We start from the raw sequence: 24,833 nt of genomic DNA on the forward strand, positions 1-24,833 counted from the left end.
CAATCGTTACGAATGAATACACAGATGGGAATCCGCTAAAACTGAGCCAAGCCAACGGGAGCCACAAGGCATTTCTTTTTGATCGTCTCCATGCTGCACATAGGAGTGATCCGGACCAGATGTTTGTTTACTTTATTTCGTGAATGCACTTACGAGCGTTTTCCTGTTACGCAAACCTCTAGGAACAGCACCAACATCGCCTTCATATAAGCAGAAAATTTCAGTTTGCCCTAACCGTTGCTGTGTGAATGACCACTGCTTATGTGAATACTTATGGCGTCTCATCGCTTTTCCACTTCGTGAACGCACTTGCACTTTCAAAATTCTCTGAAACTGAACTGCTGCCCCCATCAGAGGTTTTTTTAAATCGACCTCATTAACACAATGCACCAATGGCCAATGCAGATAACTATTTTATTCGAAGAGGAAATCTTAAGAAACTACGGTGCGCTCAAATCACCAACTATTATGGTTGCATGAGCGTCATAATATCACTTCTGCGCTGCTGATGGTTTGCATGATGAGTTAGTATAAACATCACGAACCGTCTTCCCCTGCAGGCTTGCAAGGTACGCGATGAGAAACTTGCAGCAGCTGGGAATATCTTCAATCTTGTCCTCACTGACCCACAATTCATAATCTGCACAAAATAAGCAAAAATAGAACAACTTATGATGGTGGTCAATGCAATATCTAAAAAAAGCACGACTTCAAGGTCGCAAATACGGGGAACTCACTGCTTTTAAACTAGTTTTACGCATCATTTACTTATTGGCTATATTGGTACTTTGTCGCTCAGACATGCTTTTTTGTACGAGAAACGCTTCAATCCAGAGGCGTAAATTACCCATATCTGCGTTAGATAGATGTACTAATAAGTTTTCATATTTTTCCCATGCACTCGTTTTTTAACCAGCCGACATTACTCAACTTGTTGTTTTGTTATTATGTTATCATTATGTTCTTATTGGCATTTCCGTGCGGTTCAAACACGTGCAGTAAGTGTCTTTCCTTGTTAAGATCTTCCAATGCTCAATATTTATCACAACAGTTTTTCGTACGAACTTTGCAAGCTTTAATTATCTTACAGTAATCGTTTTTGCTATTGCTATAAATATATATGCACTGCAGTATTGTGGTGCCGATTATTTAGCGGTCGCCTGTGGTCGTTGCTTATTGGCTAACGCGGCGCCCTCCTACCTCGAGGACACGGGTTTCTAGAAAGCTGAGAAGTCATCTTTTTTCCAGCACACATCGTGCGGAGCAGCATAACTGGATGCCAGATGAACCGCAATCAACGCACTTTTATTCAGCAACGTTGAAAGAGTGATGCGGTGTGGGAGCTGCCTCTGGCGTTGCTTTCAGTGAGCTAGCAATGCTGAATTCGTACAGCTGTGGGTGCGCGCCACATTGTTTGTGGGTCGTTGAAATATAATCTAAGCTAGTGCACTGGTGTATAAGCTAAGGACGACTTTACGAGTACAAGCAGCAAACCAATTAAGAATTCTCTTAACCAAGTCTACGCAAAAACACAATTAAATAAGTGCATGAAAAAGAACTGATTTTATAGCAGACATTGCGTGGAAAAAATAACTTATATATTATCCTGTATTTAACAAGACATTAACAAGATTCTAGCGTATATGAAAGCCTCTAATTATGTTTATCTGCTGACCCGTATTCCATTGGTTTCGAATGTTAGGGAGGTCCCCAAACCATATTGCGCTGCGGACAAATTCTGGTTGCTTCGAACTTGTTCTCGCTGGTTTTAGTGAGATCCCATAGGCGATGCTAATAGACTTGTAGATCATAGAACTGTAGAGATAGAACTTGCGTGAAAATCAGCGAGGACGCTGCATGGCATGATGGCTTATGTTCAAAAGCCAAAGCGGTTCACCTTAATTAGATCGAGACGACCGGAGACCCTGCTAGCCGCTGTCGTTTACTAGGAGGTTTTTGTTGAAAGATACCTAATAAAGAGTTCGTTCATCCACCTATACTTTGGTTTGCCTTGTTCGTGGCATTCCGGCCACCTTATATGCTTTATAACGGAAGTGGAAGGTGGACTGTAACGTACGTACAAAAAAATCACGCCATATCCACGAAGTGAATGATGATTGAAAGAGCTGGCTTGGAGCTAATCGGGTAAACCATGAATGCTCCGTACAATTTCTCTGCTTTCATATAAAGACGTCACACGTTGTTATAGTACCGATTGCGGTCAGGTTCTTGTCGTACCACAAGCGGTCGCAGACCTTGAAGCTGTGGCCGAACGTATGGTAGATGAAATCGCGCTTCAAGCACGCGTCAGCGCCACCAACTTCAGGTAGTGACGGCTTTCGGCGCCTGGCCGCTGCACTCGGCGCCCGCACCTCTTCGAGGTTCCCTTGCCGCCGCTTCCGCGCTGCTTCGAGTTCGCGGGCGTGTATCTCGAGGTCTGCACGACGCTGACGTCTCTCTGCGGCCTTGCGAGCTTTCACCGCTGGGTATTGGCGGCGAGCCCGCGTGGTGCTGCCTTGTGAGCCCTCCGCTCCGTCACCTTCTCTTCTTTGTTCATATGATTAGTATCGAAGCGCACTGCCAAAGTGGAGCGAGCACCGCATGCTACAGTAGGCTATGCTATATGTGGTTTTGCCTGTGTTGATATCAATACCAAAGTGCTCGAAGAACAAGAGCAAGAAGACTTCTTTTTCGCCTGAGCGTGCGCATGCTACAGTTGGCTATGCTATATGTAGTTTTGCCTGCGTTAATATCATTATCAAGGCGCTCGAAGGACAAGAGCAAGAAGACTTCTCTTTCGCGCAAGCTGCACCTGTAGCGGTCGCCTCTGCAACTAAGGTTACGCTTACGGCGGGGGAATTTGCCCCATCTTAAGAACCTGGCGAGCAGCTCCTAAAACGAAATGGATAATATTGCGCTCGCAATAAATGGTAAATGTTGAATTTCAATAAATGATGTTTGAATACCCAGACACAAGAACAGTAACGCGTAACATGGCTGCAGGCCAAAAAGGCTTAATTGTAGCATTTCTTTAAGTGTCAGTTATTACAGCTTCGAGCCTAGGAAATAAAGAGCCGTAAAGTAAATGGAGATGAAAAATTACAGCTCATTATTTTCTTCGTCACGCATAAGACTATTTGGTACCTACCTCCTGTTTTGCTTCCCTCCGATTCCGGAACGAAAATGACATCGCAGTCCTTGTAGTCAGAGAATACAAAAGCATCGCTGAAAGTTTGCTTCTCTGCCCCTGTAAGCAAAAAATAATGTTACGCTTGAGTAGCGGTAACAAAGAAAAAAACATGGCTGATCCCTATGTCATAAAAGTGAAACGTGTCTTCCCATACGTAGTTGAGCGTTTGTTGGGCCTTCTTTCGCCCCAATGGCGAAAGAACGAATGCTATAGCAACAAATTGTAATGTCACGCGAAGAACGGCAAGCAGCTCGAAACTTGGAACTCGCTGCTCAAGCAGGAAGGACGCACGGAACGGCCATACACAGGATGAGCGCAAACTGCTACAGTTGTAACTTATTTTTGTGAAGCAGCGCGCTCCCTTCGCAAAATAGGCTGCTGCAGTGAGCGAAGTCACCTTCGTGCTCTCAACGCAAACATGCGGTGAGAGCAGAAGACGTACAAACCAACGCCGTGAAGAGATAAGCGCGCGCACGAGCGACCACGCCCTGCAGCGGCGCGCTCATCGCGACGCGTGGAGCGTCGACTTTTAAGCGCGCTCTTCGAGCCATGCACGCCATCTCGCTAGTGATAACTAAAACACGCTGATGTACCACTGATCTCTGAATACCGCCAGCGACAAATGGCGTATATAAATAGCTCGCCGTTAGCATGGCGAACAAGGTGCCGTCTGTGGCCTAATCTTTCGCGCCGCGCGCTGCGGAGCGAAAGGTCGTAAGTTCGACTCCCGGTTACGCAACTTTTTCTTCTAGCTTTTCCTATGCCATCTGTTAGTGTTTATATTATACAGCGTCATATCCGTGACGGAAATACGTCAGTGGAGCCGTGGTGGACCCCGGCTTTAACATTTTCGTGTTAAAAAGACGCATAGCACGAACTGTGCGTGTCCTTGAAGCAACTCAATATCGGCGCGGCAACCATTCGCGCCTTTCATCTATTCATTCTTATATAAGCAATCCCTATCGTAACAGTCTTGGGTTGAGCTGCGAGGTTACGCTAAAGAAGCAGCAGCAATATATATTCTATATATATATATATATATATATATATATATATATATATATATATATATATATAAGCAGTGTTGTCTATAATGCGCAAGTTGTTCTTATCGGCTTGTTTTGTGTTGGGAATGAACGCGCGTGTTGTGTTACCTCGTGGCTGGCTTTGTGAGAACGGCGCCAAGCGTTGTTTAAATGGAGCGGCTTACACAATGTGCATGTTTCCGAGAGGGAGCAGATGTGAATGTTATCGGGTGTGGCGATATATATATATATATATATATATATATATATATATATATATATATATATATATATATATATATATATATATATATATATATATATATGAAGACTAACAGACAATAATGCCAAGGAAAGTGTAGGGGATGGTATTAGTAGTAAATGTAAGGTGAATGTGAAGAATGAAAAGTGGACGAAAAGCTAACTTACCGCGAGCGGGGACCGAACCTGCGACCTTCGATTAACGCGTCCGATGCTCTACCAACTGAGCTACCGCGGCGGCCATCCCGCCGTCCAATTTATGGGGTATATATGTACATTTAAACGTGGGAGTGTCAGTCAGCGCCGCCAGTAGCCATGACGACGAGTGTGGAACACTCTTTTTTCTGCCTGTTGGCGTCGCGTAGCACGTGAACTTATTACGAGCGGGCAGCTGACCAATAATTCCTCGTATACCACCTGAAAGCATCAAGTCTGCCAGAACGAGACCCTCGCTATGACCTCGCACCGTGTTTTGCTGTGCAGCTTCTGTTAAGATGACGTAACAACTTAGCTCCGTAAAAATGCATACAGGGCCTAGAATGTGAAGCTCTATTGAAGCCATTTTGGAAACATAACGCACGCGTCACTATTTCACTATAAAACAAACCAGATATAATCTTTATGCTAGTTACAACTCATTTATGTTGATAATTTTCTACCGCTTGGCATCGCAGTGGATGTGGCACTGGGGAGTATATTGCCTTCTCAACGAAGAGTTCAATCTATGAATGCAGATAATTTTAGTACAACTTAGCCCATGAATGTTCAAAGTCCACCATGACCTACAAGAGCAACGATCTTCCCTGAGCACATGATTTGTGACACCATCGAATGCATCCCACGTCATATTGGTCACAAGTACAAGCGCACTTTCCGTAGCAATGCTTTACCGTGACTGGTTTCCTTATCGCACCTGCGTTCTGAAGCGCTTCGCTGCCATCATTATTGGCGGAGAATACAGCATCCTTAGATAACCAAGGCAGTGGAGCAGTTCATTCTGGGTGCTTCTTCATACCGAGGTGCCACCTCCTATGTATTTATACACGTGTTGACCTCCTACGCGCACCAATAGCGGATATTCATAATGCTTAGTGCTCTGGCAACACTGGGCGTGTCCGCCATTTTTTGTTGGGCGCCGTTGTGGAATCGTCTGCTAGCGTCTCCATAAGGAGAGGCCACGGAGAGGCTGAGCCGCAGTCGTTGGCGGAGCTTTCGGACCAAGAAAATACGGCCATTTCTTTCGTCGTCCAGCGCCGAACGGTCAGTGAACCTCACTGTACTGGCACAAATCGACGGGAACGCAATATCGGAGGTCTGCGCGCTTCAAAACTCATCCGGACAGCAGCTGCACGAGGCGCATCGCTTAGTAAAGCCGAACTGCTGTTCTCTAGTGGCGTGTGCTTCCGATCTGAGGTAAGCGGTCAAGAAAAGTGTTCATTGCAGAGGAGATGTGACTCTCAAACTTCTAAGGTAACCTTGCACAGCATTACATCTACATTGTATTCCCCACTCCGATTATAAACACACGTTAGATATCGAAACCACGTTGTTTCTGCGCGACCTGTGCAAAGCTGTGCTGCGTTCCTCGACTCATTTCTTTAGCCACATGTATCTCTTCGCCCTTCGCAATAGCGTGTGTCGTAGTTTTTCGAAATGAATAAGGCATGGGCATGTGCATGAGCGGTGCGCCGCAAACATAACAAAAAATCACAGCATATCCATGTGGTGAATGATGATGAGTGGGGCGAAGCGAACTCGCGGCGGCAGCACGGCGATGGCATTGGCGCGAGCATGGTCCTTCTTGATGGAAGATATTCTGACTAGATTGTTTGAGAACCACAATCTGTTGCACACACCGCAACTATGGCAGAAACTGTTATAAAGGAAGTCCCGCTGGAAGCGCGCGTCGGCGCCTTCTGGCAGAGCCCGCCTGATGGTTTTGCAGCCACTTCACGTGCTGGCACAGCCTCGGGCTCTGCCTGCCGGTACGCGCGCTTCCTCGCCGCTTCATGGCCTTTCACATTTTTAAGATCCGATTCGCGCCGCAGCCGTGCAGCTTCGGCCTCGCGGGCTCGAACGGCGGGGTCTTCGCGCCGCTGCCGTGCAGCTTGTCGAGCAGCTTCGGCCTCGCGGGCTCGAACGGCGGGGTCTTCGCGCCGCAGCCGTGCAGCTTGTCGAGCAGCTTCGGCCTCGCGGGCTCGAACGGCGGGGTCTTCTCCCCGCAGCCGTGCAGCTTGTCAAGCAGCTTCGGCTTCGCGGGTTCGAACGGCGGAATCTGCTTCGCGGCGTCGACGTGCAGCTTCGGGCTCGCGGGCTCTCACCTCAGGATTCTGTCTGCGAGCGCGCGCTGCCGCCGCCTTCCGTGCCCTCCGTTCCGCAGCCTTGTCTTCCATCTGGCGACTTCGAGCTAAAGAGAAAGCGTGCCAAGAGGGAACCTCATGGCGCGTTACTTCTGAAATGTTGTCTTCGGGTGTCGTTGAAAACCCGAGACGTAGTAAAGAAGAAAGAATGCCACACAGGCGAACACGCTCGAGAGTCTCACTCGTCAACGACGTCTTCTTCTTTTACTGCCTACCAGAACGCGCGCTTGTCACGAGCTAGAGGTGGCTACTACAACGCTACAAACAAGCGCAGGATGCACAGACCCACGGCATAAGGAGCTTCGCCCATAAAACACTGATCGCACGTTTGAACTGTGTACAGAGAGAGCGGCCCGAGTAAGGCTGTTTTAATGCACACTGGTTGTTTATAATGCCTTGTGGTTGTAATCTATCGCGCGGATGTAGTACTGTCGTTCTGGTTTTGTTGAAAACTATACGTGTGCGTTCATGACATATCTTATTAAAATCTTGCGCTCTCTGCTTTTGCATGCCATGGAGGCGTGCATTATCGCGCGCAGCGCGCTATTGCGAACAGCGTGCAAGCATACAAGTGCCCGCGATCCGCGGAGAGGTGAGCACGATGATCTTCCCGATCCACCTAGATCTACCTAGAGTCACTGTATATGCTACCTTTAGGTAGCAGAGTTGCGCATAGGTCCGGCTAGCAACCACAGCTATGCGGTGAAGTCGCACTTCGTTTTTGCAGGCGGCATGCCTACCGCGACGCCGATTAACCTGTCTGGCGTGTCGAAGACCGGCAATAAACATTGGCTGTCGATGGCGAGTGTTAATTCAGTTCGCTGCAGCGGCGGCGTCGAGAAATTAAAAAATTGACCCAAGCGGCAGCTTCTCCGCAATGCATGGTTGCTAGCGGCGTTGGAAGACAGATGCGCAACTCTGCTACCTAAAGGTAGCATATACAGTAACTCTAGATCTACCGAACCAACAGCTCCATCTGTAGTACGGCTCCGTAACTCGCTCCGTGTTCGCAGCGCAACCGAGGGAAGCAAAAGAAAAATAAAAGCTGAGGGGTAAGATGGTGTAAAGCGAAGGGCAGACGCAGCGTGCGGACTATGTACTTCGGCGCACACTGCCTTGCGGAGCTTGCAAAGCGATGGCTGTGTGGATCTTTGCGATCGGGTCTTCGAGTGGCGGCACTGATTTACCGTGGACGCGCTCAGCAGCGTCTGCGGCACTGCCTACACACGTTTATACACGTAAAGCATTGCTTTCGCCGATCTGCAACACCGATAAGGTAATGCTGGTCAATTATGCTCTCTCGCGCGCGTGCGACGTCGGCCGTCTGTTTTACAATGCATATATCGTAATATATTGTTCTGTAAGTGTAGCTTATGTTGCAGGTAAGCAACTAAATTGAACGGAGAAATAAGAACTGAGGTTGAAGAGCGCTTTTGCGTGCGCCGGTCATTTCCCAACTTAAACACAGTGCCGATCTTGTTGACGAAACAACTTCGCGTCGGTATATCATTTTTCTTTGTTCATTTAACTGATAAATTCCATTAAAATTAATGCTATCTTGTTCCTGGCATTGTCAGGGCTCCCTCGTTGCCTGAGCAGCGCACGAAGCATTGGGAATTCATCGCAGAACGAAGATAAATAATCAGCAACAAGCACCTAGCTGAAAGGCTGCGACATGCGCCTGGTTTCGTTTTCGCGCCCACAAAACATGGCGGATCGCGCTTACTGGATTGTGGACAGATGGCGCTGTGCATTTTGAATATCCCCTATAACCATTGACATTGCTTCGGATAGCTCGCTTATTGGTGAAACTTATTTGTGCCTTCAGGTAAATCGTAATCTCGTACTGTTTCTTGCTGCATAAGTCCGAAGAGCGCGCATATATGATAAAACGCTCACGCATTTAAGTTCGAAGTTGTGTAACAATTCTATTGTCGCCATATGAAGATCTATAACATGTTTCTGGTCTTACCTCAGGAAGAATACTTAGATCCAGCTTCCAACCAAGCGTTTCATTTAAGCTAAGGACACAGTTGCCGCACAGGTCGTTTCACTATGATAGATCACGCGAGTGCTACAGAGACGTATAAATTAGTCAGTTAATGAATTTGAAGTTAAAAACGCTCAGAATATACATCTTCGTTATTAATTGACTAAATGTTATAGGCCTCTCCGTGTGGTAGGAGTGGCTGCAACATTACAGATTTCTCTTCCTTTTCTTAAATTATTATTAAGATTTACTAGTTCATACCATAGAATATATCTTTATTCACAGCGTTAGAAACCATGTAAATATATTGGTAGTGACGTCAAAATGGCGAAGCTTTCGCGCCGACAGCAAAGTTTACACGTACGCCTTAAAGGGGTCATGAACCACTTTTCCAAGTAATGATTTAATGGCCTCAGTATCGGAGTGTACTACCTCCCGAATCGATTGCCGCAAAAATTTTTCGAATCCGTCAAGAATCAGCGGAGTTACGGGGGTTTGGCGCACGCTCCCAGCGCTTTCTCTCTTTTCTCGTGCCGGCGAGCGCACTGGAAGCTAGACAGGGAGGGATGGCATGGGGGAAAGAAGTTACGCCAGCGCGCGTCATGAAACGCGATCGCTCTCCCGCTGTGATTCGCTTGCGCGAGTGCGGCTACCGTGTACTGAGGAGTGCGGCGCCGGCAAGTGGCGGCACCCCGCGGCAAGAAGCGCATCTGATCCGAACGCCGCTCTCGATTTACGTGGGCTGTCGGCCAATAAGCGTGCTATGTCTCTTGCGACGTACAGCGGACAGACGCCCCGCCCACCGACGAGAGTGAGAACCGGCCTCTGTTTGAAAAGAGGGTGCGTGGGGAAACGGCAACTTCGCGCTCCGCTTGTGGCCATTACGCGGCGCGCACGACTGTAATATTTGGCAGAGCAGTTCATAGCCGTGTCAGCTTTCCGCAGGATGTGTTTTTTCAATCAGCCCAAGGGGTGCTTCATGACCCCTGTAAAGGCTCAGACAATGGTCTAAATATGACCGAGTCTATACCTTTCAGCGAATGAGTGCGCAAGATATATCCTGTAGTGCCCGAATTAGTGCGCCCTAAGCGATACAAGTCAGGCAAAGGCGTGCCTCATAACCATGTATTGTGGTTTTGATAAGTAAACCCACAAGATATAATTAATAATATAATTATTGTGTTTTAACGAAGCGAGCTGTCTCGTGACATTAGTTCGCTGAGTACATAAAATACCACCTGAACGAAAGCCAATTAAACGATCTATTCAGTTGTAAGAACTTTTTTTAATCACCGCAAAAGCGCCATTGGACTCAATGCTACCGCATTTTAATGTAACAAAATATTGTGCAGAGCGCATTTATGTTCTACGAACATATATTGCGACACCACCGAATGCCTCCCGCGTCGTATTGGTCACAAGTACAACTGCACTTTCCGTAGCATAGTTTTACTATGGATTTTGCGGTAAGTTCCGCCTGCGGTACGTCCGACCGCGCTTTGCCGTTTGAGGACTATGTCACCTCTGACAGTCGCACTGCGACATGCGCCACTCTGTCTACAGTAGAGATTGCAGCGATCGCCCTACCTCATTAAAAGCAGAATGGGAGGAGAAAGTAACCTTTGTAGTGGAAGCATGAACAATTTCAGCTGCATAAGCACTAGTTTAGGTGGCGCATATTACGTCCTTCGCTACCCAGCACAGTGTTGTGCTGGAGAAGGTTTATGAGAGCTTGGACACAGTTACTCAATTCATGACCACTGCTGTCCTACGTGCACAAGTGAACCAAAAGATTACTGCATTCTTTAAAACATGCTAAAGAAGCAGAAACTTACGTTCAAATAAGCAGCACTGCTAACAAAAGGGTTCAAAGTTCATTTCAACTACTGCTGCTTTCTTTAGGTCCTGATAAGTTGCAACATAGCCGTTTCAGTTTAGCGAAGTTTCAGTTTAACAAACTTTTTTCCTGGAATCTTTTGAAGTTAGTTCAAGTCAGGTTTCGCTGTGATACCACTAGTAGCACCGATGCCTCTTTACGATACAGGGTGTTTCAAGAAATATGTCCAACCTTCTCAAAAAATCAGGAAAGTGCGATATTTGCTCAAGGTTTTCAGAATAGCTTTTTCTGTAGCGGTAGCAATCTTACGGTAGTTAAATACATCATTTAGGACAGTATTTAAGAAAGTTACATTAATTAAATTTTTAATTAGTGGAGTTAGGTGATTGTGTTAAATGGGAGAATTGAAGTTCTTCATGCGAGGAAACCATCCGAGCTTTGAGATTTCGAAAAAGCGCCCTCAAGTAATTGTTGTGGCGTAAAGAATTTCAAGGAAACGCAACGGCTTTCAACAGCGAAAGCCATCGAATTCGGTTGAATTTCATTACTTCATAATTATTACTAGAGCCCGGTTTTTCAAAATCTCAATGTTGGGATGGGTTTCTTGCACGAAGGACTCCAATTCCTCAATTTGACACAATCACCTAACTCCACTAATTAAAAAGTTAATTAATATAACTTTGTTAATTCCTCTATCAAGTCATGTCTCTAACAATCTTAAGATGCCTAGCGCTACAGAAAAAGTCATTCACGCATTTTGGACGTCTCAGAAGAATATGGCAGTTGCGTTCTGTCATGTTTGTCTCTAGGTTTTTCCATTGAATTTGGTTGAGTTTCATTAATTCGTAATTATTACTAGATGCCACTTTTTCGAAATCTCAAAGTTGGGTTGGGTTTCTGGCACGAAGAACTTCAATTCTCCCATTTGACACAACCACCTAAATTCACTAATTAAAAAGTTAGTTAGTTTTAATTTTTTAATTACAGTCCCAAATATTTTTCTTTGACCATCTTAAAATCCCTGCCACAACTGAAAAACCAATGCTGTAGGCAGCAATCAAATATCGCATTTTCCTGATTTTTTGAGAAGGTTGGACACATTTCTTGAAGCAACCTGTATATTGCTCGGGCATTGGTAAACGATGATGATATAATCGGTATCGTTAGGAGGACGTTTCTCCTCAACATCGCCGACACCCAGGAAAACGCACATTAGCTCAGCAGGAACATGGCAGTCCGCAATGTGTAATGGGGGAAATGTTCTTGCTAGCAGAGGAAGGGGCACTTTGCTACTATTCCTTTAGTGTTCGCTTGTCGAAATAAATATTTAAGCCCCGTGCACCCCCTTATATTATAAAAAAGTGAAAAAAATAATGTGCATTAGAAGAGGAAATGCTTAAAGTCTCAAACTCTGCTTAGCTGATTTTAGTGTTGAATATGCAACAAACCGTGCGTGCGAAAAAAAATTTACCTTGGGTCTCGTACTTGATGCCATTGTCCTTGTTGGAATAGTTGTATAGTTTCATGGTACTCACTGTTTCATGACTAGTTTGGCTGCAAATATAAAGGACAGTTAGACGTTATTTTGCGTGAAGAGGAAGCAACACCTACACATATGCAAATGCGGAAAATCTGATAAGTTAATATTGTATAAATGCTCCTACGTTGACTAAAGTCAAGCACTGCATATCTTTCTAAGGCATCTCAGGCTTACAATGAGTTGGATATGTGTGGCGCAGTTCGTCATAAGTGCCGTCATTATGACCTTATAAGTCGCGAAAATTTGTGTCGTCCCACAATGACTCGTCTCATCGCATCGTTGCTTGGACAAATATGGGACGATCACCGAGGCAGTGCAAAAACAAATGAGACGCAGAGAGCTTGTAATGCCGCCAATCCTGGAGGCGATCGACTGAGAAGAAATAAATGGCTTTCAATTTCAAAATGTCTAAAGCAAATGCATGGAGGACCACTAAATTTTTTTCGCAGAACGATTATGCTCGAGGTTTGCCGTGTGTCATCGATAGAAAATTATAACCATGAACCGGCATGCGCTCATCACCACCCAAGCACTCTTTACAGGTGATTAATAAGAGAAACTGAAACATGCGGCTCCTGATCGGCTTGGCCGCCCGGGTGTTCTTTGCTCATTTTTATTGGACCAATGTGGTGAGCGGGATTTGCCCAATTTCTGTGATACATACGCGCTATAGGAGTTTTACAGCAGAGCACTTATGGTCAAGGAGTGAAAAAAAGAATGCGAGAGAATGACTACAGAGAGGGAGACAGCCAAAGAAAGAAATACAGCGAAGGAAAAAAGCAAAACGAAAATGAGTTAAAGAAAGGGCAGACATGCAAATAAGATAGAAAGAGAGAAACAGGTGGACAGAAAGACAGAGAAAGAGATTGCAAGACAGAGGCTGCAAAAAAAAAATAAGATCAGAAGGAAAGAAACCATAACTATTGATAGTATACTATAGCCCCAAAACTTGGAAAAGTCAAGTGAAAGGGTAAAATACTAGCTAAGACGGGGCCACCTAAATGCCCACCAGTTCTCCTGTGTCCCAGCCTTGCACGACTTAGTGCAAGCTGCGCTATTAACACTATAGCGTTAAAAAGCTCGTTTTGCGAAAATTCCGGCGTCGGTGTCAGTGTCGGCGTCGTCGGTTGTGAGTGAAAAATCATCTTGTCCGTGACCGAAAAATCTGGAAACATGCAAATAAAACAAATAACAGAACCTTCGGTTTAAGTGAATCGAACACACACTGCCTGCGTGGCAAGCGGCTGTTTTACCACGGAGCACGACATTGCTTGAAACGGCTTCGAAAAAAACACGATATGAATGTCATGTGGTGGAAGCAGTCTGTAACGCATGTAATATTGCGTGACAGAAGCGTAGTATCGCGCCAGGCGTCAATACATGTGACTTGCGCGACGAGTGGGTGTTTTAAAGGCCTCCCCATTACGAAGGGCTCAGGCATATTTAATCAGCAAGTGCTAAAGCAACAACGTGAGCTGCTGCGTAGTTTCGCATGTTGCCTTACGGACGCGTGGTGGGCCCTTCGCTGATTCGCAAAAGGAAGAAATATTGCGTAGTGGGCACTTAAAAACTGCACTTGCAGTATGCATTCTAGGATAGTTTGAAACGGCCAATGTTACGCGCATGGTCATTCGTTTCCTTACGGCACGGTTAAGGCATGCACCGAGAACCGAAGCTAGGCTAGCACTTGAGAAGGTTATGCGCACGGAGCCAGATCGCGCTGTCGGCGTTCCACTCTTGAAGGCGAAGCTCAAGCCTCCTCCATGTTTTTTGTGACAGCTTTGGAGAAAGATTTTCCCCACTTTCTAAAATTCAGTATTCAGTAAAGTGTTTTCCTGATCCTGAAAGATGTGCATACTAGCCCGGGATTTCAAAACATTACTGCTTGCACGGAATTAATGCAAAGCATTTCTCGAATATCTTTCCGATAGTGAACTTTTGAGATGTAAATGCCTTTCATAGAATCATAATTATATAGCAATAACAAGTGACTTAGATGTTGGGAGATTGGTGTTCGAAAATGTATTTGTACACATTCAAGAGGGATACACATTTTCTGATGTTATCATCTGCTGAAAGCTCAAAATATCCCAGTCTTCAAAAGAAGTGCCCACCATAGTTGGTTTAGGGGCTATGTTACGGAGCTGCTAAGCTGAACAACATGTGTTTCATTCCTGTCCACGAGAGCTGCTTTTCCATTGCAGATGTTGGCCAAAACGTTCGTGTTCTTCGATTTAACATGAACTGAAAAAGCCCAGGTGGTTGGCTGATAGCAGTCGTCTACCACGGCGCTCTTTATGATCATTTGCTGGTTTTCGAAGATTCGATCGATTTTGAATATTGGATCGAGCCACACTTAGCGTGCGTGTGAGTGCTGCATCGTACATTGATTTTCATAGTTTTGAGACACATAGTATAGGATTTTCTCATTCATGTTCAAGAAAGTGCAAGAACGCCACTGACGCCGTTGACAAATTTTTCCGAAAATGGGACGTTCGAATTTTCATTTTAGTTATGGCATTGCGGTCTTGGAGAATTTCAGGTGTTGTATTTTAGCTTAATGTTGTTTGTCACTCCTGTCTTATCGTCACTACGGGGTGATATTTGTAGGTCATCGTAGAGGACATATTCCTGCGTCATGGCGCCACAGAGGTCCTCATCAAAGACGGAGCTACGGCCTTTATTGCTGACCTAACACAGGCCATCTTAGGATAAAGCCAGACAAGCCACCACCGGACCACCACCTACCATGTACAGAGCAATGGCCTCACCGAGCGTCTAAATAAGCCCATCGCGGACATGCTGGCCATGTAAGTTGTCGTTGAACATGAAACGTGGGGTGCATGCTTCCGTACTTGACCTTCGCGCACAACACGGCCATGTACGTTGACGTTGAACATAAGACGTGGGGTGCCTTGCTTCCGTACCTGACCTTCGAGTACCACACGGCCGTACAATAAGTGATGCAGATGACGCCATGCATGTTGGTATGCGGAAGGAACCCGGCAACGACGCTTGGCGCTATACTACCGAACATCATCGACTAAGAAAATCTCAACATTGCTAGCTACTCCCAGAGCGCCGAAGAGGCTTGACAGTTAACCCGCCTACGTATCAAGAATCAGCATAGGGTCCACAGCTGTCATTAGAACTCTTGACGATGCAGCATGGAATACCAAACCAGTGACCGTGCCTGGGTCTGGAAACCAATTCGACGACCTGTACTGAGTAAAAAGCTCCTGCAGAATACTTTCGACACTACATGATATTTCGACGTTGGGGTGCACTGTATTATCAGATTGTACCCTATGGTGTAACATCATCACGGCTGAGCCGAGCGCGAACCGAAGTCGTCCACATGGTGCGCCTGAAATCTGATTCGACGCACTAATGAAGTGTGACATTTTATTACCTTACTTCTCGTTCTTATCATCTCTGAATTTTTAAGTTTCGTGCAGCATCGGGACTATGTTATTTCAGAATGGGGCCATTGACACGCATACTTGCTTTTATTTCACGGGGAGCGCTTTTATCACTATCTTGTGACGCGCTATATTACTCGGCGTAGGCCACGCGTGAACTAGCGTGCTGCTTCGCGAATGACGCCGACTGTCGTACAAACACTGCATGTCCAATTCGTATGATTTAGTGCACTCCAGATTGCATGCGAGCATCAGTGATAACACTAGAATATACTGTGGCACATGTAAAAAACGGACGCGTTTTGCCGCTGATCAGATTATTCGACGACCGACGACGGCGTGCGACGATATCTTTGCACTTTGAAAGCCATTATTTTTCTGGAAACTAGTGCGTCGAATAGAGAGTTTCATCTTTACCAGCTTTGACTGCTTTGTTCACCTTCACAACGACGTGACTATATGCTAACAAGTCATACTAACAATGCCAAAATACCAACAATGCGGGCAGTGTAGAAAAAAATTACGCCATTTCCCGCTAAAGGAGACCATGGTGCGATGCGAAGCCGGAGCACTTGCACGATCGCTTTCCGTTGGCGTTCGTTGGGCATGCTACCGACCTCGCGTTGTGGAACGCGAAGAGGAACGCTACGCGCGTCTTGTCTTCCCTCTAGCCTGGCCGTTAATTCTCAGAGGGTGAGCAGGGAGCGCGGTCGACAGGCGTGCGAGAGGGGGGCAGCTTAGGAGAGGAGAGAGAGAGGGAGAGGACGCGCATGCGCTGGCGCTCATCGCGGCGTTGCGCAGGAGAGAATTTCGGCATGTCTAGCCCGCGTTTCAGAGGAAGAGTGGAGAGGGGAAGTGGAGAGGAGTAATGGGAGAGCGAGGGAGAAAAGGGGAGAGGAGAAGGTGAGTGGAGAGGGGAAAAGGGGAGAGGTGAAGTGGGGAGGCTATGCGCATGCGCAGTAAGGGTGGTCACGCCGCATACCACCACCACCACCGGTTTGAACTCCGCTATAAGATGCTTCGCATCTAATAACCGTGTAGCCCTGTGATTTCCCTACAGTTTATGCCTCAGTGTGCGATCAGCAAGTGTCAACAACTGCCGCAAGGGCTGTCCTGGATTTTCGCAGGAGCAGTACTGTAGAGTTTATATAATAAATATAATACAACGTCCAGTTGTGCTTTCCGCTGGTATTTCATTTAAATGATAAATTGCACATTCTGCATTTTGTGTACCACGACAAAGATTGAACCCATATAGAAAGCTATAGGGGCGCAAAACTTATTACTCCTTGTTAAAACAGTGACTTTCCCCGCCACGGTGGTCTATTGGATATGGCGCTTGACTGCTTTTTATGGACTTTTGATGGAGGCGATAATGTTTGAGGCCCGTGTACTTAGATATATGTTCACGTTAGAAAACACCAGGTGGTCGAAATTTCCGGAGCCCTCCATTACAGCGTCCCTTACAATCATATCGTAGTTTTGGGGTGTTGAACCCCATATATTACTATTATTATCAGAACGGTAAGTTGTTATATTGTGAGAAGAGTCGGTTAACGGAGAACGTGTTTACCGTTGCTACATTGGTGAACACTTTACAGCACTGCTGACATGGCCCTTTGAATGAAATTTTAAATACGTCCACACGGGCACAGTGTCTAAGCACGGTGTGTTGTAAATACATACGTACTTTTCATGCCCTTTTTAGGTTACATGGTTTAAACACACATTATAGCATTCAAAACGGTGCGTTAAACATCACTTACCTATGAGAAACCTTCTACAAAAATATGGCTCGACAATTTTGTAATATTTGTCACTACGTTGCTATGAAAGTTTATTATTTCTTTCAATTGCACAAGTGATGCAAGAAATACCTAACCATTCTTCAAAAAACTGCGGTATGTATGTTTTTGTCATGCCCTATTTAAGTAAATGAAAAAAAAAGGATAAGCCTTCTGATAGCCTACAACTTCTGTGGGTGGATAAGACGAGCACCAGCGAAAAATATTGAGCTATTTTCAATCACACTTTTTAAGCAGTCTGTCAACAGTGAAATATCTAGCAGGACTATTTTCACTGCCTTTCTGTGGACACGCTGCAGTTCTCTTGTTCACAAAAACGTCGGTAGTTTCACTATAACGCGTGAGGAAACACCCAAAATGTGTTCGGTGGTAAAATGTTTTTACTGACTGCTTCCACATATCGCTGGTCTGACAGTTATATTATAGCAAATCTTTTGTAGGATATGGCTATATATCCAACAAACATCCAACACGAAGCGGTAAACACCGGTATACGACTTTCAACACCAAGACGTTGTCCTCTAACATTTCACTTTACCAAAAAAAGGTACTCACAGTTGAGGCTCCTTGGTATTTTTGTAGAGGATCGTAGCGTTAATTTTGTTGTCCTCGCTTTGAATTTTCACACCCGTAACACTCACACAAGTAAAACCATCCCCCCATACAGAATCATTCTGTGTTGTCGCCTTCGCCAAATAGTATCTTTTGCTTTGGTCTTGAGAAATGCTCTGAAAAAAATTATTTCAGAGCACTGAATTATTTGACATATTATGAATTATTTTTTTCAGATAGTGTGCATTGCTTGTACACCGGCGAAATATGATCGAGTTTGCTTCATTTATACTTGCATGCGCCCATCTGCTTGCGCAGAAGCGGTACCTCCGTGGCCTGCTTCATTATCCACAATTCTCGCGTCTTTGCATCACCCTTGAATGTTTGCGCAACTGTTCGCCAAATTAAATACCAAAGCAGACGAATTTAGTCGACATTCCATTGCAAGCCACCAATTATTGCATCTGCATGAGGCCACCACGGCCAGCCAACGAACCCGCTACCCTAATCAGCGCCTTTCGTATTTGCCATTTGAGTTCTGTGCCCCGTTTTAACGCGATAGCGTTAAAGAGCTCGTATCGCAGAAATTCCGCCGTCGGCGTCGGCACCGTTGGTTGTGAGCGAAAAATCATCATCTTGTCCGTGATCGAAAAATCGAAAAAGCTGCAAATAAAATAAATAATAAAAATGTTAGGTCCGAGTGAGAATCGAACCCAGGCCGTCTGCGTGGCAAGCAGTTGTTCTACCACACAGCCACGCCTCTGCTTGGAGCTGCACTGAAAGTAACTTTGATGCTTCCCAAAAATACGCGTCCTGTATACAGGTGGCACAGTACGAGATGTAATATGGCAGTAATATTGCGTGGTGGTACAAGCGTACATTGCCATCGGGCGTCACACCACGCCAATATCATAAAGACATGGTGGTTTAAAGACAGCCACCCATTACAAAAGGCACACACATTACTGCGCGTATTCCCATAAGACCCCGTAGTGGGTGCATCGCAGCTTCGAAAAAGGTTCTCGCGCATAATTGCTCCTGGTTTAAAGCATGCTACCCATTACATAAGGCACACACCTTATTGTGCGCATTCTGTTAAACACTCCTAGTGTTCGAAGTGCGCACTAGGGGCAGGATATTGCTATCGCGTTCAACTCTTAAAGGCGAAGCTTAAGCGTCCCCCAATTTTTTTCTTAAAATATGGTTCAGAAGTCGACGTAGACGTTCTTTCTCTGCTCGCTTAGCGCTGACAACAGGATCTGCTCTCCGTTGGCACTGCCATTCTAGAGCGATCGCGCGCTGTCGCTCTCGGCGAGCCTCCTCAGCTGCGTACATGGCTGGAAAGACCCTCCGCCAACCGGCGCCTTCCGTGTGTGTGCTAAAGTCCCTCTTATTGGGTGCGTGCTGCGCGGGAAAGCCCCAAGCGGCGATACCCTCAGCAACTTTCCGATGATAACATTGTGGCGCCCTCTCTCTGCCTCGCAGGCGAAGCTGGGTGGCTGTTTCGCTTGGAACTGTCTGAGCATGCCACCGTTCGCTTCAGTCTGTAAGTGCATTGTACGTTATAGGCCATATCCGACAGGCGCTCATTTAGTTATATATATATATATATATATATATATATATATATATATATATATATATATATATATATATATATATATATATATATATATATATATATATATATATAGGGAAGAGAAGAGACACAACTAAGCAGTTGTCTTAATTTTATTTGCCAACGGTTTCGACCGGTGGACCGATCTTCGTCAGGGCTCATGAGCAAATAATAAAACAATAAACTAATAAATTAATAATAAAATAAAATGAAATAATAATTAATATAAAATAATAAATAATAAAATAATAAAAACGTCAGGCTTATGAGCAAATTTTTATTTGCTCATAAGCCCTGACGAAGACCGGTCCACCGGTCGAAACCGTTGGCAAATAAAATTAAGACAACCGCTTAGTTGTGTCTCTTCTCTTCGCAAGTACGTTTGGCCCATTGGAAAAGCTTCTTCAGATATATATATATATATATATATATATATATATATATATATATATATATATATATATATATATATTATAGAAAAAGAGAGAGAGAGATCATCTTGTGTTATGCGCTAGGAAACCACTAAATGTAGTATTTTTTGCATAGTACATATCGCTGCTGAAACTGCCTAATTCGAACGAGTTTGCTCCAATTAAACTTGTCAGCGCGTAACTGCTCATGCATGAGTGACGCTTATATGCGCCAATATTTCCTGCTCTCGTTTCTGTGCATCCCACTTGAATACTTTTGCACCTGTAGCCCAACATACATGTGGCGCATTCCAGTGTAGTTTACCTTTCATTTAATGGTATTCGACTATTGCAGGTGAATGTGGCTGTCACGGACTGTCCTCGAACTAGCTACCTATATAAGAACTGTCCGGGTTTAACGCCCCCAAAACACCATATAAATATAAGAGACCATATTGCTTTTTTTAGCGCAAAAAACGACACCACAAGAAAGAAGACGGAACACAGCGCTTTCTTGTGGTGTCGTTTTTTGCGCTAAAAAAAGCAATATGGATTCTCACCAACTAGCCCGCCAACGCATTTTGTTGAAATATAAGAGACGCCGTAGTGGAGGGCTCCGGAACATTTGACTACCTGGTGTTCTTTAACCTGCACCTAAACCTGGGCACACGAGCCTCTAGCATTTTCGCCTCCACCGAAAATGCGGTCGCCGCGGCTGCGATTAGATTCCGCGACCTGCGGGTCCGCCGTCGCGCACCTTAACCACTAGACCACCGTGGCGGGAGAACTAGCTACCTAAGACAGCGCCTATTACTTTTCAATAGCAATGGAAAACTGGTACTACGGTAACGTACTATCGACGTCATATGATACGCGAAAAGTGGAGCGCGTGGCTGAAGCATTAGCAATGGTCTGGTGCGCGCCATCCAGTCATTACCATTAACAGGTGCGCACATCCGGTTTGGCAGCACTGTGTGATTCCCCTATACTGCAAAATTTTGGCTTGTGTTCTGGTTCTGTTATGGTGATATGGTGATTATGGTGACCGGCGTGGGCGTGCGAACATTTCTGTCGGTAATTTCTTTTATTTCTTTCGTTTCGAATATCAGAAATAGGCTAAAACGCCTTATTTTGCTAGTTGGTGCATGGTCAGACTAACTTTATATGCACAGCGAAACGAGGACATCGAACTACAGGACTAGTCCCAACCAAGAACTGATTTATTTGAAAGAACATTACATCCCAGGTAACGTTAGACACATGCGCGAGTCACATTGATAACATTGGTATCACCACAGCAAAATGACAAATGACCTGTATTTATCAAGAGTTGTGCCAAAAGTGTAATAGTAGTTGTATCAATAGTATCAAAAAGGGCAATTAGTTGCAATATAAATTCAAAGACGGCACACTGACACAATGTGCGGCGTACTTAATTATGTAAAAAGCCTCCAACAATTCTGTGGCCACCTGGTTACTACATTTCCCACGCACACTGGTTTGAAAAATTGGGTCGCACATGCGAAGCACATGCAGTGTGAAAGCAAGCGTAAAGCAGAAACATCGTTATGCAGGGCTTCTTGTTCCATTAATAGAATATTTAAACATCGACCAGTCTAGCCGATGTATGTCCTACAACTGAGGGGTATTTCGTAAATCACCCTAACTGCACATGGGCAATAAGGTTTTATATGCTGAATGTAACAAGCGGCCTCTTTCCTTTGCTCCGAAACACGAGCACATAACAGCAAGAGCTTGTTAGGTGCGGTAAATGTCACTGGAACATACATCGTCTCTGCTCACAGCCTTCCTGAGATTGTGGGCGTCTTTGTGCAAATAGGGTATTTTTCTGGCCTCTTGCTACACTGTGTAGGTACCACCCTTTTGCACATGACTTCCAATTTTTTGTGCGAGCTCTCCGAAACAATAGTTACGACTGAGCAGGGGAATCAAACCGGTTGCGGACGTGACACCTGACAATCAAAGCTGTCAACCACCATGTGTTCGCAGGATCTGTAAGCGCCGACTAGAAGCACATTGTCGCAATGCCTCACTTTACATTTTTAGAGTGTGCCGATTCAAAATTAGGCAACTCCTTTTTGGCACGAGGTTGATAAGACCAGCGCGTAAAGTGGTCAATAGAAGGTAATTTAATATCTAGAAATTGCAGTTCACTATTGTTGGATGCCTCCTAAGCAAAAGTCAGGGTCTTTCCTTAGGATCTAAAGCGAGGTTAAAATATCTTCGAAGGCAGTATTGTAGCTTCAACTCGTTGGTCGGGTTCAAAATCACCAGGAAGTAATGAGCATACTGAAATATCTTAAGTTATTTAGCGTCAATAGCATTATTCAAAACTAAGTCAATGGCTGACAAGAATATGTTACACAGTACCATTGCTATTGCTACTCGTTGTGCAAGATTTATGGCTTTTGCCTTAAGAAAGACCTCCTGCCTGTAGGCGCCCTGAAGTTATTCAGACTGCCTATTTCTTCATATTACCATGAGAAGCGCTTTTGCAAGATTCACAAGGGGGAGCTTTGGTGGCAACTGCGTCATTCGTACGACTTACTACGCGCGTTCCGTTCCAAGCACTTTTCGCATTGGATGGCTGTGCTTCAAGGGATTTGATGATTATCAGCTCAGACTATGCATTTTTGGTGGAAGCCTGTTTAGCTACTCCTTCCCAAATGGAATCCGCAGGGTGTCAAGCCACTTTACATTTTGGTGGTCCTGGGAAAGGCGCCATCTTCCAACAACGTTGCATCGGAAATAAGGAAAGAACGTGAGTTCAGTCTTCAGCCGAAGTGTTGGGCCCATGAACATTTAGCCGTGAAGAGAAGACTTGCCGCCAGAAGGAGGCAGAGAAGTACGAAAGCTGTCTTCTGAAAGGTGTAGATAGCCTCATGAAGACAGAAGCACCTGTTTGTCAGAAGGCTGGCACTAAAATCATCGTCGATTTCTTCAAAGAGAACGGCCTTCTACTTCAAGTGGAGAAAAAAGGTGGTTTTGTCACCATGTTATGCGTCACCTTCCAGGAAAAGGCGGGACAAGAAATTTCTAAGGACTTTGTTCACACTCATTTAAATCTCGCTATGGTAAACGACTGGCAGGTGGGACGTGCGGTGACCTGAACTCGCTGAAGCTGGCCGAAGCCGTGAGAAAGTGTAAGGGTACAAGCCTAGTTTTTTTGCACTCAACACTCATAAGTCGAAAATACCCTTCCGATATTGTGAGCGAACGCGGTGCACGGCAAAATCAACTCAGCAGATCCCTTCTTTTACACCTCAACAGTCTGCAGACTGATGACTTGTTTTCTGTTAACAACGTCGATCGCCTTTTTACGGGAAAATTCCTCTGTACGGTATGGTTTTTTCAGTTCATTATGGTTTTTTGGTCTCGCCGACCTGTTTTATTCGGTACCACACTCTGAATTGCTTCCTTGAGGCGGAAGTTGCATTGAGAGGAATGAAGTGGTGTCTTTTCAGAATTATTACGGAATTTCTGTAGAAGATTTTATGTACTTTTGCACTTTTATCTCAATAGTACCTTGGTTTCTTATAATGACAAGCTCTTTGTTCAGAGGAAAGGTATATGCGTCGGGTCGTGTGTGGCGCCAGTGCTGTGTACATTTTCTTGTCGTCCATCGAATTATATTTGAATGATGCTATTGACGCTAAAAAAATTTAAGATATTTTATTACGCTGACAAATTCCTCGTGATTTTTGAACTTGACTAAACACTTGAGTTACAGTACTGCTGTGGATGGAAAATGTTTTAACCGTATTTAGATTCCATGTAGGGAGCCTAACTTATACCTACGCGGAATCCAGCATGAATGGACTGCCATTCCTAGATATTAAATGAACTTTTATTGATAGCTTCACGTGCTGGTTCTATTGACCTCGCACAAAAAGAAGTGGAGCGGAGAAGTTGATCAACAAAAGCGCGGAGTAGGCGAAGAGTGCTGTCATTACATTCCACTACACCGAACAAACCGTCAACCTGCACAATCAAACTGGTAACTGATAGTGTCATCAAACTATTCGCCCAATTTCCACTTAGGCTTGTAGACTGCGCTTCTGTAAGCACAAGTGCTTCGTTCGAGGGCATGTCCCGAAATGTCTCATGCGCCCTAGGTGAGATTAGGGTTCCTGGCTACGCTATTGTCCGGCGCGCTATACATTTAATGGGATGAGTGACGCCGCATCCTCTGGGAAGAACACTATTGATCATCAGCATGAGCTAATCCTAAAAAGCTTATTCTTATCGGGCACTGAACCTAATACGACTCACCAATGTGCCCTAATTTGTGGATAACCGCCAAACATTCGGAAAAATCACGCGGAAAATGCATATCCAGTAGAGCACAATACGAATACCTCCAGCTTCAGGATAAAAAAGTGAAACGCTGACATGCAAGTAGTGGCGGGTATCAAGAGTGTCTTCCTATATATTAACTGTGGAAAGCAGCCCTACTGGAAGGTTCCTTCTCCCATCCTAATAATTTTATACGTTTCCTTACAAAGTCTACTGGTTTCCGCATATTTATGTAAATATTTAGCATATATTTTGGTAAGAATATTACGGGAGTACATGTTATTATTGGAATAACACAGGGAAAGATTCTGTAGAGAGGCTACATATATTTTACCTTCCAGGCGTCTTGGTAAGAGCCAAATTTGGTCTCGTCCGCCCAATCTGGCTTCTGTGTTCCTTGGGTCTGGTCGCAAAAAGCCGCTCCAAGGACAAGGAAAAGTGCAAGAGATTTCATCTTTGGTGCCTTCGGTGTTCCTTCAGGGGATGGAATGATGGGTAAGTTTCCG

The 24,833-nt window shown here is 45.0% G+C and overlaps 1 protein-coding gene across 1 annotated transcript; it reads right to left on the minus strand.

The window, feature by feature from the left end:
* Nucleotides 1-491: 491 nt before the first annotated feature.
* Nucleotides 492-24,781, minus strand: LOC119403221 (male-specific histamine-binding salivary protein-like). Its single transcript, XM_037670167.1, has 5 exons — nt 24,662-24,781; nt 17,986-18,158; nt 12,135-12,217; nt 3,149-3,247; nt 492-640 (listed from the first exon to the last, which is right to left on the minus strand). Exons 1-5 carry the CDS (start codon nt 24,779-24,781, stop codon nt 492-494), a joined length of 624 nt encoding a protein of 207 aa, XP_037526095.1.
* Between the last annotated feature and the right edge of the window lie 52 nt (nt 24,782-24,833).

This window comes from Rhipicephalus sanguineus, chromosome 8, assembly GCF_013339695.2.
Source record: "Rhipicephalus sanguineus isolate Rsan-2018 chromosome 8, BIME_Rsan_1.4, whole genome shotgun sequence".
NCBI lineage: Eukaryota > Metazoa > Arthropoda > Arachnida > Ixodida > Ixodidae > Rhipicephalus > Rhipicephalus sanguineus.

Bases quoted from the DNA above. Each gene is read 5' to 3' on its own strand.
- LOC119403221 (XM_037670167.1), bottom strand. From the start codon at position 24,781: ATGAAATCTCTTGCACTTTTCCTTGTCCTTGGAGCGGCTTTTTGCGAC. The intron at 12,218-17,985 runs GTGAGTACCTTT...TTATATTTGCAG, and splicing joins AATACCAAGGAGCCTCAACT to CCAAACTAGTCATGAAACAG. The intron at 641-3,148 runs GTAGGTACCAAA...TATTTTGTGCAG, and splicing joins GGAGGGAAGCAAAACAGGAG to ATTATGAATTGTGGGTCAGT.